The sequence below is a fragment of the Taudactylus pleione genome, unplaced genomic scaffold (genome assembly GCF_031769625.1).
Source record: "Taudactylus pleione unplaced genomic scaffold, aTauple2 ptg000111l, whole genome shotgun sequence".
NCBI classification, from domain to species: domain Eukaryota; kingdom Metazoa; phylum Chordata; class Amphibia; order Anura; family Myobatrachidae; genus Taudactylus; species Taudactylus pleione.
In genome coordinates, this window is record NW_028284513.1 from 6127701 (window position 1) to 6145333 (window position 17633).

Genomic DNA, 17633 nt, shown 5'->3' on the forward strand with positions numbered 1-17633 from the left:
GAGGAGTTTCCCACTTGGAAACAATTATCCGCAAAGGGGTATGCGGCAGCCAAACGTTTCTGAGGCTGGCATCTTCTACCCGGATTTCTCCACGCCTTGTCTAAATGATCCACCAACTGACCAGATAGAGGAATACAGTGGCATCACCTTTATCGTTGGCCACAGGGGGATCGTCATCCTCAACCAAAACCGCACGAACTGCCCGTATAAGGTCTGGTTATATATATATATATATATATATATATATATCTCACCGTCATCAGATGTCATGTCATCATCATAATGCAGAACATTCTGAAACACTACAGGCCGCAATGATGACTCCCCCTGTAACACGTCCGTTAGGTGCTGTTCAGTATTGGACAGTGAACCCCCACACGCAGGTTCCTGCGAGACCTGGGTGGGCAAGAGAAGAAGACAGTGGGGTAGCCCAGCTACCTGGGGAACCCCTGTCTGGGCGAGGACCCAATCGATAACCATGATAACCACATTTGGGGTAACGCAGGGGGCGTGGCCTGACCCACAAGGGTTGTAAGTGCCTTAGCAAAATAAGGCCAGGGCGTTCCAGCATAGACGTAGACACAGTAATCGGGTATATCAGAAAACATGCCCAGTGATTACATCACCCTCCGCTATTAGTACATTACATGGTACACTGTAGCAGTAATGGAAATTCATGTTCACACTCAGACATGAAGAGTGTAACGGAGTGTATGTGACCCATCTCACAGAGAAATACTTTTACAGTGAGGCAATTTACACCCTGCAACACCGCACTGCAGAGGAAAAACAGGGATAGTAAAAAAAAAAAAAAAGGCTGTAGGAGTGAAAGTACAGGCAGCAGCGCTAGCATATAGTCACATACAATGCAGAAACAACTTCCTGCTCTACCAGCGCTGATATCTACACAGACACAGAGCCTGGTAGGAAACAGCGCAGCATACACTGACCTTACCTTAGTTTGAAGGAGAGGTATGCAGGGGGACCCGGACCACACAGCCCCCAGCTTCAGCGTCCAACAGCGCTTGCACATTATTAATAAAATGGCCAACAGAGGAGGCGGGCCCCTGGGGGAGGAACGCTGAACACAGCCCACCAGACCGCTGTGGAGAGGCACTGTGCAGCGGGGGAGGCGCCAGCTGTTAACAGGGAAGGCGCACTCCCATGGCATGCATTTAACCCCAGGGACGCTGGACGGTTACCGCTGAGTCACGGCCCGCTGTCCCTTGGGCTTGTGGAAGCGCAGGTTAATACCTGGCTCCACTCGCAAGCCAGTCCCCAGCGAGCCCCCTGCCTGGGGACTGAGGACTGTTTTCCGGCGGGTACCCTCCGCAGGACCCGCCGCTTACCTGGTCCCCTTAGATTCAGCCACAGCCCGGGTGATCCGGGGTCACCGCTAGCCATGCCTCCAGACCCCCACCAGCATCCCCGGATCGGTACCGGCATTCTGGTACCGGCGGGGTGAAGGAGAGACAGCATGCACGTCTATCCAAACTGTCCACGCTGAACTGCTCTAGATGTGCAGCCAAAGCTGCCTTGGAAAGATCTTCAGGGGCTGTAACAGCCCCACTCTGCTACATGTGCTCTGACTCCTGGCTGGGCACCGACGAAAACTGATGACCTTGGCTGGGGGACGGGGTATAGGAGAGGGCCCCCAGTGCATCCTTGGAGGCTGAAAGTTTTAACTCTGTGCTGCCCGATGCTGCCATCGCCTATACCCCAAGGTATTCTGTGGATACCCTATGGATCCTCCTGTAGTAGAAATAGCCAATTAAGGTATGAGCATAAAAGGGAAGCCATTCTCAGAGTAAACCACACCCCCTGACAAAGTCCCAATAGTGACGAAACGCGCTGGCGTGACTTGCCTTACGGAAGACGTGATGACGTCAGACGCTGGTCCCGGCGTTGATTCTGCTGCTGGAAATCTGTGTTGCAGTGCGGACGCTGTATGTCGTGGAGACGCCGGCGATATCGTGGAGTGTTTATGCCGATTATTCTACTCTTAAATGTATGTGAGCTTGATTCCTTAAGTAAAGTGCTTTTACAAATCACTTATATGGGCGCTCTCATTTCCGTTTGCATGAACTGAATCTGTTACCCGGGGTTACAGGTATGTTGGATGAAGCTGCACATAATCAATAACTACGCTCAATTGGGAATGGACATTTGCGCATGAACACATATAATTATATATATATAAAAAATCCAGGTTAGGGCGGCACTCCCATATATAAACACAACTGCCTGGTGCCCTCCGTAGGTACCCGTGGTCAGGTCCACGAAGACGGCGACACTCAGTTCAAATAATGTCACAGTAGCAGGTTTATGTCACCAATGTTTCGACACCTTTAATGTCATCAGGGTAGAATAATACATATATCACTCACCTTATATCTCCACCTCATGTGCACACCCATGATTGCTGAGCCGGAGGGGGACGCTCTCAGATGATGTCACCGCCGTGACCTCGCACCGCACAGACCGGAAGCTCGGAAATTCGGAAGCTACAACATCAGCGTAAACCTGCCCCCTCAAAGGCTGCCATGGGAACAAGTGTATACAAACAAAAGACATCAAGTACTAGAAGTTTAAACCAAGACGGAGATTACTTGAAGTAAAACATTATTGCTATTATATCTAGATTGTTCTGATCTGTAGACTGGAATCAATCAACATAGATTAGTAAGTGATGGTGTTAATCAAATAGTCCAGACAGACGCCTGTAGACTGAGAAACAATATATATATCTCATCATATCACAGATATATCAATGAATACTCTATCATATGGAGCACAATAGAAGGAATAATGATCAAAGCACCTAATTTAGTGCTGGATTACAAAAAACAATGTAGCCCCAAATTTTCATTCAAGCTTTTGGGGGAAAGTGTTCCTGAGAGGTGAATCCAGTGGGATTCACACTAATAATTTAAGCAAGCAGCTTCCACCCCTCGTTGAGGCCGGAACCTGATCTATTATAATGTAGCGCAATGCAGATAAAAAATTGTGACCCGTCTGTCCAAAGTGCCTCGCAACGGGTTGATCACTTGTGCCTGTTGAAATGACAGCCTTGATGGCCGAGCGAAACAGGGCCATACGGTCCCGTAAAGTGCGGTCCATATTCCCTACATAGCTCAGCCCACAGGGACACGTAATTAGATAAACAACACATTTACTAGTACAACTGGGCCTATATTGTATCTGGTATCTTTTGACACTGAAGGGGTGACAAAATGCATCACCAGTGGACATGTATCTACATGTCAAGCAATTAAAACAGCCTTTCCGCAGTCGCAAAAAATGATCTGGTTCTGACTTATTCAACTTAGAGATATCAGTGTGTACCACCCCGTCACAGATATTCTTACCACAACTGTAGCAGGGCATAGTGGTAGTGTCTCCCAATTTCAAGTCATCATCATTTTGGACAATGGGTCATAGTTTTTTTGTAATAGGTCTGATGTCATTACTCTTGTCATTATAGCGATTAACTCAAGGAAGTAGTTTATCACTAGCTGTCTTATCCGTAGTTCTCAATAGTTGATTTCAGGGAGTCAAAATAGCCAGTTGTTTGGCCTTTAACAGAGCCTGTCTGTTGTAGCCTCTTTGTAGAAACTTATTGAGTAAGCCATTTATTTTCACAACTGCATCCTCAGGTTCACTACATATTCTCCTAGCTCTAATAATCTGGGAGTATGGTAACCCATATTTAAAGTGGTCTAGGATGAAAACTTCTCACATGTAATATTGAATTCCTATCGGTTGGCTTACTGTACAGTGATGTTTCCATCATTCTGGCTGATCTGTACATCAAGAAAATCAACACTATTACAGTCCATAGTAAATGTAAACTTAACAGGAATCCGAGATTTGTTGTTTCTCCATCAACTCAATGAAACCTTCTTTTGATCCTGACCATATAAAGGAATAGGTCATCTATGTATCTAGTGAAAAATAGGTAGTTATCAGCAACCAACCTGGGCAAAGCTTCCATAACCTCACAATTAGGAATGATGATGTATAAGTTGGTAACATCAATGCTACATAACCAGCAGTCAGGGGGAATTCTTCCTAGTGCCTTTAATTTACTCAAAAATTAGGTTGTGTCTAATAGATGGTTCTGAAGACCCATAATACAGGGCTGTAATAAAGAATCAAGGTACACAGAGGTAAGTTGGAATAATGACCCACGGGCCGAGATGATCGGATGACCCGGAGGGTTAGCAAAACACTTGTGTACCTTGGAAAGGGTGTACAACACTGAAATGATAGGATATTTAGGCACCAAGGCCATGCTCAACTCATGGGAGATTAACCCTCTATCTGCAGCAGATTGAAGACATGCAGCTAATGCATTACTAAAGATCTTCATTGGATCCACATCCAATAATTTATAAACTGTACAGTCACCCAATTGACGTTCAACTTCCGCTTTATATTTTGTCAAATCTTGATGACAATCGACCTGCCTTTAATTGTCACTGTAATTTAAATTTATCGATTTCCCATTCCATTCTATATATTCCATAGACAAATAACTTTACGATTTCACATGTCCCATTAAGGCTTCTTAGACATGATCTGAAATTTCACAAAACCTACTGAATTTCTGCCACACAAATGTAAAAAAACCCCAAAACAATAAAATTCCGATCAGTAAGGCTGATGCCTTAATGGATGTGTTCCTTGCGCAATACAGATATGGTATGCCATCACACCCTGTGGTTAACTGCAGATTCAGCACTCACAGAATGAGATTGCTGTCACACACAAAATGGTGGAGCTGCCAATTCACAGAATTGTGTGCTCATTGGAATACACACATGCAGTCTACTCAACTTTTTGAGTGGCAGCAATTTAGTAGGTTTTGTGAAACTTCAGATCATGTCTAAGCCACCTTAATGGGACATGCGAAACCATAAAGGTTTTTTGTCTATGGAATTTCATTACTTTTATATAATTTAACAACCATCAGGGATGTAAGCAACATACCAAGCCACTTGCAGTGGAGAAGGGCAACAAAATGGTACACTAGCCCTGGTGACTGGGACAGCACACAGGTGTTTTGGGGGTGCAGAGGGACAGACCGCTGAGGGGGCAGGTTGCAGGTGAGCAGGGCAGTGCACAGGGGTAGCAGCGGGGGTGTGGAGCAGTGGCAGCAGCAGGGGACTGAAAGGCTCACTATCGCTGATGGTCCCAGCCCTGAACTGCTTCTTAAGGCCCCTACCCACGGAACAATGTGCTCACGATGCAATATCGTGCAAGATCTAAAAGATAGCTGACTGCATACAGTCAGTGAGATCCATGATGCAGGCATCTGTGTAAAATAAATTATTCAGATATGCACTCACGGATTAGTGCAATCCGTGTGGCTTGCATCCGAAAAAATAAGACACAGATACATGGACAGATCAGTGAGATCTGTCCATGCATCTGTGTTAAAAAAATAAATTAAAAACAAGTGTAATTTATTATTATTATTTTTTTTTTAATGAGGTGTCCCCCACCTCGCTTCCTCTCTAAAGCACAACCAGCCTCGGGATTTTCACAGCCGGTCCTGGTTGTCAAAATACAGGGGACAAAAGACGCAAGGGTCCCCTGCATTTAGCGCAACCAGCACTGGGCTCAGCTGAGAGAGTCCTGGTTTTGGAAGTACAGGGGACAAAAAGTGTAGGGGTCCCCTGTATTAACCATAGCCAGCACTAATAACCCCTTTCTAGCAGGGAGGGAGCAATGCCACAGCCAGGGGAAGCCTTTCACCAGGTCCCTCAGCCTAAACATTACCCCCGACTGCTAGCCAGCCCAGGCCGGGTATCCCTGGGGACCCTCCCCAATAGTTGGGTCCCCCTCTCCAGGGCACACCAGGCTGATGGCCCAGGGCTATCCCCGGTACCTCTGGAGCGATGAGTGCCAGTTTGATAGTGTATAGTGCAGTGCAAAGAAAGATTAATTAATGTCTTTTGCAGGAGAACTACAGGTCCCAGCAAGCCTGCCCCACATGCTGAATTTGGAGAACCACACGTACCAGCATGCAGGACATTAGGGACCCGCTGGTACCTGTAGTTCCACTGCAACAGAACTCTAGATTTAAAAAAAAAAAAAAAAACGACATCACACACACACTGTGAAAGTACAAGTTTATTTACACATACATACACTCACATACTCACCTAGTATCCCTGCATGCATCAAAACAAAAGCCTGCACGGATTAATGCGAACCGTGCAGCAAGCACCTGTGATAAAAGGCACAGATGCATGGACGGATCAGTGAGATCCGGCCGTGCATCAGTGTTAAACAAAAAAAAAAAAAATTATTATATATCATATATACACACACACACATTTTATATATATATATATATATATATATATATATATATAGATATATAGATATATAGATATACACATATCCACCAGACGCGGCACTCGTGGTACTGGATTTCAATTTCAAGTCATATAATGTACACAGCAATGTTTCAGTGCCTCTGCTATACCGGCACTGTCCTCAGGCTAACACAAACTAACAATGCTCCTACCTTAAACAGCATCACCCGTGCCTAGACTCATGCGTTATAGCCCGGACGCGGGACCGCTCACCCGGACCAGCGGCGCATTCTGAGTGACATCATCACTCAGACCATTCAGTGCCCATCACCATGGTTACTGAAAATAACAATAATGTCCAGGACAAAAATAATTGCAGTGAGCAACAATACATAGACAAATAAATAGCGGAATATACTATTAGCTTAACACCCCTCAACTGGTGTGCTGTAATAGGCACAACATCATAATTAAATTAGTGTATCAATTACTATAAATTTATCATATCAATTTATCATAGTGGCTAAACAGGTTACATCTTAAATTGTAAAGAAATTAATATATCATGCTATGTATCATTATATAAAATATACTTTACATCTAGTGCAAACTCATTGATATGTCAAGCAATTTCAACGGGGATAAAAAATACATCTAGACCACATGTCATCTATTTACATAAATTATATACAGTATAAACCATAAACTAGCCCTGGCATATAGCATGTTGGTAATTATCGACCCTATATGGTAGAATTTATCAATACCTATATAGTATCGGTCATATTTAATAATAATCACCGCCGCTTACATTTTTATTCATGGGCATCTACATTTGAATCGTTTAATACAGTCTAAACTAATGGTTTAGCTACATTGACTAAGCTACCCTAACTTCATAAAATGTAATTTAGCCCCTTGGATAGAAGGGTCCCCAATCTGTAGATCCACCGGTTCTCTAGCTGAAGTAATTTAAGGGCTCGTCACCACCCCTAATCATGTTAGGGACGTGGTCAGTCAGCTCTCTCACCTTGGCCAAGATCTCCTGTGCATAATGAATGCTCTGGGCCTCACACAAGTCATTCCTTCGGCTACTCATAAGTGGTCACACTCTTGATCTGGTCTTCCAGATTGGATTAGAAGCCTCTGACCTACATATAAACCCAGTCACGTCATCAGACCTCCACTCAATTCGCTTCTCAGTCGCAACCCCTTAAAATAGAACTTTAACCATGGAGTTGACAAGGTATCGTCCAAGGAGGGGCATGACCCCCCAGGCTCTTGCAGCAAACCTGGATCTTTATGCAGTAATGGGGGCCTGTGAAGATCCTTGTTTCCTTGTCCATTACTAGAACATGGATATGACAGCTGCAGTGGATATTATCACCCCTGTGTGTATACGACCCCGCATACCACACAGTCAAGCCCCTTGGTTTGACAATAGCGTTAGTGAACTCAAGAAAAGGGGGTGTAGACTTGAAAGACTATGGAGGAAGATGAACCTGGTAGAGAATAAGTTAACACTAATCAAACATATTGGAGAATATCAATCAACAAATCACCCGTAAGAAAACAGTTCCTTTCAAATGAGATCAAGGCAGCAAACAAGAGGCCAGCTCAACTTTCCCGTACTGTGGAGATGCTTTGCAAATCAGCATGCCTGCAGCTTGATAAAAATCCTCTCTCAGTCAAGATGCAATGATTCTTTGCAGATAAAGTATCCTCCATCCGGGCTGGAATCCCCACGGTGCCATCAAAGGAGTGCCAAACTACCAAGCCTGCCAAGGAAAGCCACCTGTCTCCCTGGAATAGCTTTGACATAATGGATGTAAAAGACATTGCTAAACTTATTGCAAAAATAGTTCAATGCGCTTTGCAAACAGGGAATTTTCCAGAACTACTAAAGGAAGCAATTGTTAGACCACTTCTTAAAAAAAACTAATTTAGACCACTACTGCATGACCAACTATAGACCAGTATCAAACCTTCCTTTTTTAGGAAAGGTCATTGAGAAAGTGGTGGCAATGCAACTGGAAACCGCCTGTCTACCCATGATATTTATTATTTATGATCCATTCCAGTCAGGATTCAGGAGAAGACATAGCACTGAAACAGCCCTGGTATGTGTGCTTAATGATCTTCTGATGGCAAGAGACAGAGGCGATTGTTCCATCTTAATCCTTCTGGATCTCTCAGCAGCATTTGATACTGTGGACCACGGGATTCTAATTAAACACCTGAAAAATTTCTGTGGATTGGATGGCACAGTCCTTAGCTGGTTCAAATAATTTCTGACCGGCAGGTCACAGTTTCTTCTGGAGTAAACTATTCATCACCAATGCCACTTCCATGCGGTGTCCCACAGGGTTCTATACTATCTCCCATGCTTTTTGCAGTATACATGCTACCATTGGGTGAAATAATCAAATGTCATGGCCTGGTCTACTGCTATGTAGATGATACACAACTGTACCTGTCCTTTGCTCCAGGTACAAAGGACCCCACAACAACCCTAAAAGGTTGTTTAGCTGAGCTTCAGGAGTGAATGAGTACCAGTTGGCTGCAACTGAACCCTGATAAAACAGAGGTCCTTATGCTAGGTCACAGGACAGGGCTACAACACAGCCAACCAACAGGACTTACGCCTGGGGGATCAGAATTACAAAACACTGGACATGTGCGGAATCTTGGTGTTGTCCTGGATAGTGGCTTGACACTTCAACATCACTTCAATAGGTGCTACCATGCTGAGACCAGTAGTTCTACAGCAAAAAGGAGAGGGGGGGTGAGGAGCAGGTGCACACTATAAGCACTAAGAATACAAATGATTAAAATATCTATAATAGACTGCAATAATTAACATGGTTTTAAATGTAAGGTTTCTTAGTACATGTTTGGCCAAAGATGTTTGCCCATCAGGTATCAGCCACAATCAAATCCTAATTCTTTCATCTGATGAACATAGCCAGAATCAAGCACTTAATTCCCTCAGATGATCTGCCTAAAGTCATACATGCAATTATATAATCACGCCTAGAATACTGCAACACCCTCTACCTTGGTCTCCCAGCAAAATAATTGCACCGCTTTCAGATGGTACAAAACGCAGCTGCCAGGCTATTAACAAACCAACCCCGTTCCAGCCACATAACACTCATTCTCTACTCCCTTCACTGGCTGCCTGTCAGTAAGCCAATCTTGAAAACAATTTGCCATCTAACTTACAAGCCCTACATGACCAGGGCCCAAGGTACCTGAAGCAGCTTCTGTTTCCTTACTGTCCCACTCGATTACTGCGATCTGTTGACGAAGGACTATTAACAGTACCTAGTATCTCCCGGACTTCGTCTGGGGGTCGAGCTCTCAGTTTTGGGGCTCCAACCTTATGGAATTCACTTCCCCGCACAGTTCAAGAGGCCTCCACTTTAGAATCCTTCAAAAATAAGACTCAAGACTTACCTCTTCACCCAAGCATTTCACTAATGTCCCTTGTTTAAGCTTATTTTGTACTGTAAAGGCAAATGTAAAGCACTGAGTCCTTTAGGAGAAAAGCGATATATAAATAAAATGTATTATTATACCTATACAGACACACATACACAATGTGTACACTGTAATGGACACTGGCAGCCGGTATCCTTCCCATACTGTCCCTATTGGTCATGTTAGAACGAGATGAAAGCCACAAGACCACAGATGTTGGGGAAAACAGATAACTGGAAGGCATAGAAGCTAAGGGATCGTCTTGTATTACAAGATAGGTGAATACTTATTTTTGCAGAGTGATTTCTTGTACAGCTCTGAATCTATTTCCACTAACTTATTTTAGGTGTAAATAACCTTTTAGGAGTTTAAGTGAGAAAAAGGCCAAGTAATATACAGGTTGAGTCTCCCGGTATCGGCATGGCCGGCTGTTCAAATCCAGACAACGGAAGCCTGGCAGAGTTGAAGATCCCGACTGCGCTAAAAGGTAAGTATAAACTAACCTAACCCCCCCCCCCAACCCTCCATTAGGGGTGCCTAACCCTAACCCCCCTCTAAGTGCCTAAACCTTATCCACCCTTCCCCGCTGCCTAAACCCAAGTCTCCCGGGGGGGGGTGCCTAAGCCTAACCTCCCCCGGGGGTGCCTAACCCCAAGTCCCCCCCCGGGAGCCCCTAACCTAACCCTCTCCCCTCCGCGTACAGGGTCTGCGCCAGGCTTACTTCGAATGGGATACCGGGCGTCGGTTTCCCGGTGTAGATAAAATGACAGGCGTCGGGATCTGGACGCCTGTCATTTAACCCTTGCCGGGATTAGACAGTCAGGAAGCCTGCAGTCAGGATTCCGTCCGTCGGCTTCCCGACTGCTTCCAGAGTCTCCCGTGTCTAAAAAAGGCTTGGGACCAGGAGTATTTTGGATAACGGAATATTACGTATTTTGGAATATTTGTATATCATAATGAAATATCTTGGGAATGGGACCCAAATATACAGACAGAATGCATGTATGTTTTATATACACTTTATACACAAAGCTTGCAGGTAATTTTATACAATATTTTCAATAATTTTGTAGCTCAAGCAAAGTTTGTGTACATTGTACCATCAAAAATCAAAGGTTTCATTATCTCAGTTAAGCCAAAATAATTCCGTATTTCGGAATATTTGGATATGGGAGACGCAACCTGTAATACATAGGTCTGAGAACCCTCGGATTTGCAGCCGTATTGACAGTTCACGCACCACTATATACACTCCCAGAAAAGTGTCCCCTCCGTCTCCGTGGGAACAAATGCAGATCTAGTGCAGCTGTCTCTTTGGCAGACATCAGCAGATGCTGCCTCCGCATTGCAATGTGGAGCTGTCAGATTTTATTAAGATGCCAAATGACAGGGGAAAGTATTCAGTATGCAAGACACAGTGACAAATCAGTGTGTCTACGTACAGGTAAGTGAGGAAGCGGATAAATAAAGGGCGGGAAGCATAAATGACAGATCTGTCAGAAGAAAATAATTCATTCCATCAGTGCACTTGTATAGCGAGATCTCTTTTGTTCTCAACGCACATGAAACAAATCACTCGACACTAATAGTTACAAAATTATTATTGATTAATGGAACATTTCTGAAGCATCCAACAAAATAGTTTTGCTCTTTTCAGGAATATTATAACTTAAAATACTTTGAAGCTTCCAATGTATGAAATGTAACTGAAACAATACTAGTTGAAAAAAAATATTAAGAATGCATATGTCTTTGATGCTTTAGTTGTTGCTCAGTGAAGCCAAATATTACACTCAATGACTTTACATTGTAAGCTATCATAAGCAGGGCCCTCTCTCCTCCTGACATCTTGCCCACCTGTGCATCTTCATATCATGCCATTTGTCTTATGCACAGTACTATGCTTACATTCTTGCATTTGCTTTTTGAATGTACTGTAATTTTGCAGATGATCATTTCTGTACATTCATTTGCTGGTTTCACTCCTTTTCAGACCCACCTCCTAAATGTTGGAACTGGAAATTTAATGAGTCTCTTCTGCACAATTTATATAGTAAGACCCAAATAAAGAAGACCATTGATGGCTATATTGAGCACAATTCAATACCTGGGCCCTCTACAGTCCCACGTTGGAAGGCCCACAAATTTGTTATTTGAGAGAGGTGCACTCAACTTAGTTCTCTCCCTAAGAAACAAAGATCACATCAAGTTGAAGCCCTGTTACAGAAAATGTGGGTTTTGGAGATTTCCTATAAGGTGTCGATCTCGCTCGATGCCCTGGCAGAGTTTACGAGAGCGCACTCTGACCTAATTAAGTTGCTTGGCAAAACTGTAACTTCAGGAATGCAGTGGTCACCATTTCCACTAGGGCAATAAACCTGGAAAACTGCATCCTTTATATAGCCTTTTAAAGGATGACACGGAGATTGCACCATGACATGGAAAACATTGCCTCCTACTATTACTAAACTATTTAATCTAGTTGATCATGATTCCCACCACATTACTGCAACTAAACAAGAGAACATTTCCTCTTATCTGACAAGGATTAGGTTCCCTGGGCTTTTCGCAGAGGATAGAGATAATTTATAATAAACATTCGCTATAAGAATTGTAGGAAGCTATTAAATCCACCCCCCAAGGTAAAAGCCCTGGACTAGATGGTTTCTCCATCAAGTTACAGTATGGCACTTTTAAGACAAGCATGCTCCAGACTTCTGCTGGAAGCTTGTAATGATGTTTCAGAGCAGAATCACATTTTCTCACCTCCTTTAAGGATAACAGTAATGTGGGGGCATCTAACGATTGTAAGTACCCCACTCTTTGTCTAGCTACCATCCTATATTCCTTCTAAAAGTTGATTTGAAACTCTAAGCCAAATCGGTGGCCAAAAGATAAAGGTGATACTGCCACAACTCTTCAAAAGTGGGCTGCGTCTTGGATCATAAGGTGCACAATAATACCAAAGTCCTGTCACTTATGCATCACATCTCAAATTCCAATTCCCGACAATGGTGTGGTGGTGTCAACAGATGCTTGACCAGGTTGACTGGTATTTTATGGCAGGTGTTTTGGGAATGGGTCCTACCTTCTTTGAATGCATCCTTTCCCTATATAGATCCCATTTTACAAGGGTTAAAATGAACAGCTCCCTCTCTGCGTCTTTTGAAGGCTGCCCCTTCTCCCTCTCAATCTATGTCCTCTGCATGGAAGCCCTGTCATGATTAAATAGGCTTAACTCCAATATATCCGGTTTCTGCTTTAAACATAAGGAATTTAAGATAGCTCTCTTTGTGTATGACCAACTGGCATCTTATTCGCATTGCAGATGTAGCAAAACACCACTGAATGTGTACTAGAGATGACGGGCTGCAACTTTAACCTCACAGGAATTAGTTTTAAATACGTACAAAGGGCCAGATTTAGAGATGTATGCAAACCCGATCTACGTACATCTGATGGTGAGAGATCTGCGCATGTACAATTGTCGCACTGAGCATGTGCAGATCTTGTTGATAGATGGCACACAGTGCCCCCAATGATTGACATGGTGTAGCCGTTTGGGGGCATAGATGGGGCGGTGACGGCCAGTGGTCTCGAAAATGTGGGCATATCCGCCTCGTTTGAGGTGCGCCAAGGCAAGTGTCTGCGTCTTCCCATGCAGCATCACAGGATCCTGCAGAGTGAAAACACTGACCATCCTGAGTAACATGAGGGCTACTCAGATAGCCGATGTTCACGCATATGAACCGATACGATGTCTTCGGACGCAGCAGCGGATCAGAGAAGCCAGTAGGTTGTGTCTATTTACACAAGACGCCTCCTGCGACATTAGCATTTAATTGCACAGCCGCTGCATACAAAGTCGTAGCGGCTGTGTAATACTGATTCAGGACCAAAGTCACAGATGAAGCACAAAGGAACTTGGCGTGAGAAAAAGCAGCGATTGCTACATCGTAGCACTTTTGTACACAGATTAATTTGCACACAGATGTACAAGTGTCGCACATCAAATTAATCAGTGCAATCTAACTTTTGTAACTTCCTGTTGATTTTTTTTAATGCAAATAAATTGACTTGCTCATCGCCGACAATGGCACCCGGACTCGCCCACCTCATGGCCCGATCGTGTGCTGGACTCCCTTACTTTTGTACGCAGTCCTATGATCGCAATCAATCATGCCGCAATGGTACCTACGGCTAATTGAAGTTGAGAGCGAAAGAAGCTTGGTCCGGGAAGTCACCTGGACCACCAAGAGGAGCTGTATGGTGCCACTGCAGCCACAGTGTAGGACGATACATCTGTAGGTTATTAAAATGCAGCTTTTGGAAGGGAACGGGTCGCACCTTCTCGCTGAAGAAACAGTACAATCAATCGATAGTGTTTGCTGACTGAAGTTAGAGGAATCCTAAAACCTCTTTAAAAGGCCATATGTTATAAATCTTTATGGCGCAGATCCTAACAATTAAAGAGTCTTTATCACACCTTTGGCTTGTATTTTTTGGAATTTCATCACAAATAACATGGATGGGCAGTTATCAGTTTACATATTGTATCCTGAAGTTAGATCAGCATAAACTTTAGTGACACCTTTCACGGGCAAACTGCCCGCTTCTGCAGACTCTGTTTTATGATAATATTTACAATATGAGTATTCTTAACGGACCATGTAATTGTTGCCCACTAGAGAGGTTGCCGTGGCTTTTGTTTCGGTTATAAAGATTGGTGCTGATGTGGCACGTGTATGCAGCGCAGATCAAAGGCCTCTGATCTGAGCTGCATACACGTGCCACATCAGCATCACTCTTTTTAACAAGAAGGAAAGCACAGCAACATCTTTTAGGGTAGCACAATTACATGGTCAATTAAAAAAATACTCATATCATAAATATTGGCAGTACCAAAGAATGAGGAAGTGGGCAGTATGCCTGTGGAACAAGTCACTAAAGTTTAGGCATAGCCATATATGAACTGATGACCACCTTATCCATGTTATTTGTGATGAAGTTCCAATAAATACTAGCCAAAGTTGTGCTAAAGGACTTCAATTGTTAGGACCTGAGCCATAAAGATTATATTAAAATGCATCTGCCAACTACACAATAGATACACTACAGGTCCTGTGGTTTGTAGCAAGACCTTTTACTACCACTAAAGCTCATAGCAAAAGTGGTCAACACTTACTATGTAAGCCAGAGACAATTCTAGCGAAAGTCTACAAGCCCCTCATAAAAAAAGAAAAACATTTTATTACAGTTAATGATGGCATGTAAAAATAAAAACAAATCAACAAGAAATTGTACAAAATCGCATTTGGAAAATACAAACGTTTTCTGCAAAGTGCAATATTTTAAAGAATCAAACATTAAATAGCTAGTGTATCACTAAGAAATGGAGCCCTCCACAATGCTTTACATTCGGCTTTGTTTATATACTTCCTCTAATATACACAGCAAGCATAGTATTTTCTTGCTCATTATTACAGTACTGAAACTCAGCTGTAAACAGATCTTTTCCCAGCTGCCCAAAGACGTGCCATAAAGGCGTTGTAGTAGGTGGGCACTTCTGCCACACACATCTGTCACACTGCTTGTAAACAACATGTTCTGCCTGGCAAGTCCTTCTAAAAAAAGATTTCTCTTTTACTCAAGGTGTCTTCTCTATTTGAACTGGTTGTCAATCAATGTTCCCTTCATTTTGGCTTTCTTCGCTTCCAATTCAGCCTGTGGAAAGAACAAGTGGGTCAATAAATACAAACTGTGCTCCAGAATAAACTTCTGGCATTAGTAAAGCCTCTATGGCCATGTTTGGAAAATGCTCCTCAGACACTGCACATAAAGTTTCCCCATCCAGCAGTATCCTAATATCACTATACTGCACAGCCATTAAAAGTAACCAAACCATGCAAGTTTTGGATATATAGGCTAGAAAAGTGCCCTCAAGGCGCACTAACAATTCAGATTTTAAGGTTAGCCATACTTGGAGCACAGGTGACTTAATTAGTACCTTCGTTATTTTGATTTAAGCATATGTGCTCAAGCATGGGTATCCTTAAAACCTGGACTGTTAATGTGTCTTTAGGACTGATGGAACCACTGGGCTAGATGGAAATATTAAATATTATCAAAATTCCAAAATTTACTGGATGGCAATGTACGAAAATGTTATAACTAGAGGAAATAAGAAAAAAAACACACAATAACTGGAATGTACCACAAAGCTGCTCATTGTTTATCAGTGTATTGAGTTCAGAAAAAATGGTAGGGCAATTTAGAGCACCTGAGGTCTAAGGGGAGGTGGGGCGATTCAATTGTCTATTGCTCCTGTAACTCCCGTCTAAAGTGACAGGGAGCTACTTAATTGTATGAGCAACTAGCCCCACAATGGCCTTGACAGCCACACTCTCCCTCCCTATTGCGTGAGATAAGCTGCGTTAAGCGTCTTCTCCCATGCTAAGTGTTGGAGGCGCTGTAGTTAAGGCACTCCCAACCAGCCCCAAAGCCCTACTTTACGCAAAAAGTGCAGCCTTGAGGCTGGTCAACCAAATCACTTGACTAACTCCCGGTCACTTTAGATGGAGGCTACCAGAGAGATAAACAATTGAATGAGCAATTCAATTGTTTATCGTTCCGGTAGCCGCCATCTAAAGTGACCGGTAGCTAGTCAAGTAAATGTTCTAAGAGACAGAAGAATAAAACCTAAAGTCTAAATAAATTCCGTAATGTAATTATGAAAACGAAATACCACAAAGACCGACCCTGGTGCAATACAATAATAACTAATATGACAATTGTGTGAGTGTGCAATGAACAAGCAAGTTCCTAGTAATACAAGTTGAAGCGTCATATTATACTAGGACTTGTTGCTGGTACCAATGTAATGTTGATATACAGACCAATCCCCCCCACACAACAAGATCACTTTTTATTTGATGAAAGAGACCATGGGCGATAAACAGCACAAAACAGACCATCTTGCCACAGCCAATTCACTAAAACATGAGCAGATTATCTCATTTAGGACTCTATTTATTAACATTATTTTGACTAAAATAAAGAGAAAACGGGTGTTTTCACACCCTTTTCACATTATTTTAATAACACCTATAGTTATTACAGGGCAACTGGAGTAGAATTCGTAAAATTCTACTCCAACCGTTAAGTATCACTTATTTTTAGTAATCAGATCGCATTTCCCATAATTGTAATGGGAAATGTGATCTGACTGGTAGTTACTAAACAAATTGTGAAAAAAATACCTAGGGAGGCCCTGTGATAATAACGCCACTTGGAGGTGGCGTTATCCAGGTTTTCCCCTGGTTACCGGACTCCTACTCTGCTCTAACAGTGTGAGCAGAGCCGGTCCCAGTAATCAGCTGTGTGGTCTAAACAGACCGCAAGCTAATTCACTGCAAAAAAAAAAAAAAATTAACTTACCTGACTACAGGGACCGGTAGTCGGGGCTCCGGTGATGACTCCCCTCCAGTCAGCTGGTCTCCCATGCTGCACTGCGACCCAGTCATCAGGTGATCGGGTCCCAGTGCAGAATGGGAGATCACCTAACCAGAGGCATGGAGGACATCACCGGAGGCCCGGATCATGCAGGTAAGTGTAATTAAGGGAGGGGGTCGCGGGGGCTCCGCGATCGCGGGGCTTATCGCCGGGGGGGATGGGGGGGTTTTGTAGCAGCGGCGGCCGGTCGGAGCTCGCACGGGTACTTTGTGTGCGGAGGGGATTCGCAGGGACAGAGCTTTATTGCAAGCTCTCTCCCTGCAAGGGATTTGTAGTAAATCCCTGTGATATTGCCTGAATTCGCAATGCGAA

At 43.4% G+C, this 17633-nt stretch overlaps 1 protein-coding gene across 2 annotated transcripts in view; it reads right to left on the reverse strand.

Annotated features, from left to right (window-relative positions):
- Positions 1-15039: 15039 nt before the first annotated feature.
- STEEP1 (STING1 ER exit protein 1) overlaps positions 15040-17633 on the reverse strand; it is a 51441-nt gene continuing 48847 nt past the window's right edge. For both annotated transcript variants that reach the window (XM_088471169.1, XM_088471171.1), the window contains one exon: positions 15040-15533. In XM_088471169.1, coding sequence (XP_088327295.1) covers positions 15471-15533 — 63 coding nt within the window. In that variant the 3' untranslated portion in view covers positions 15040-15470. The remainder of the gene's footprint in view (positions 15534-17633) is intronic.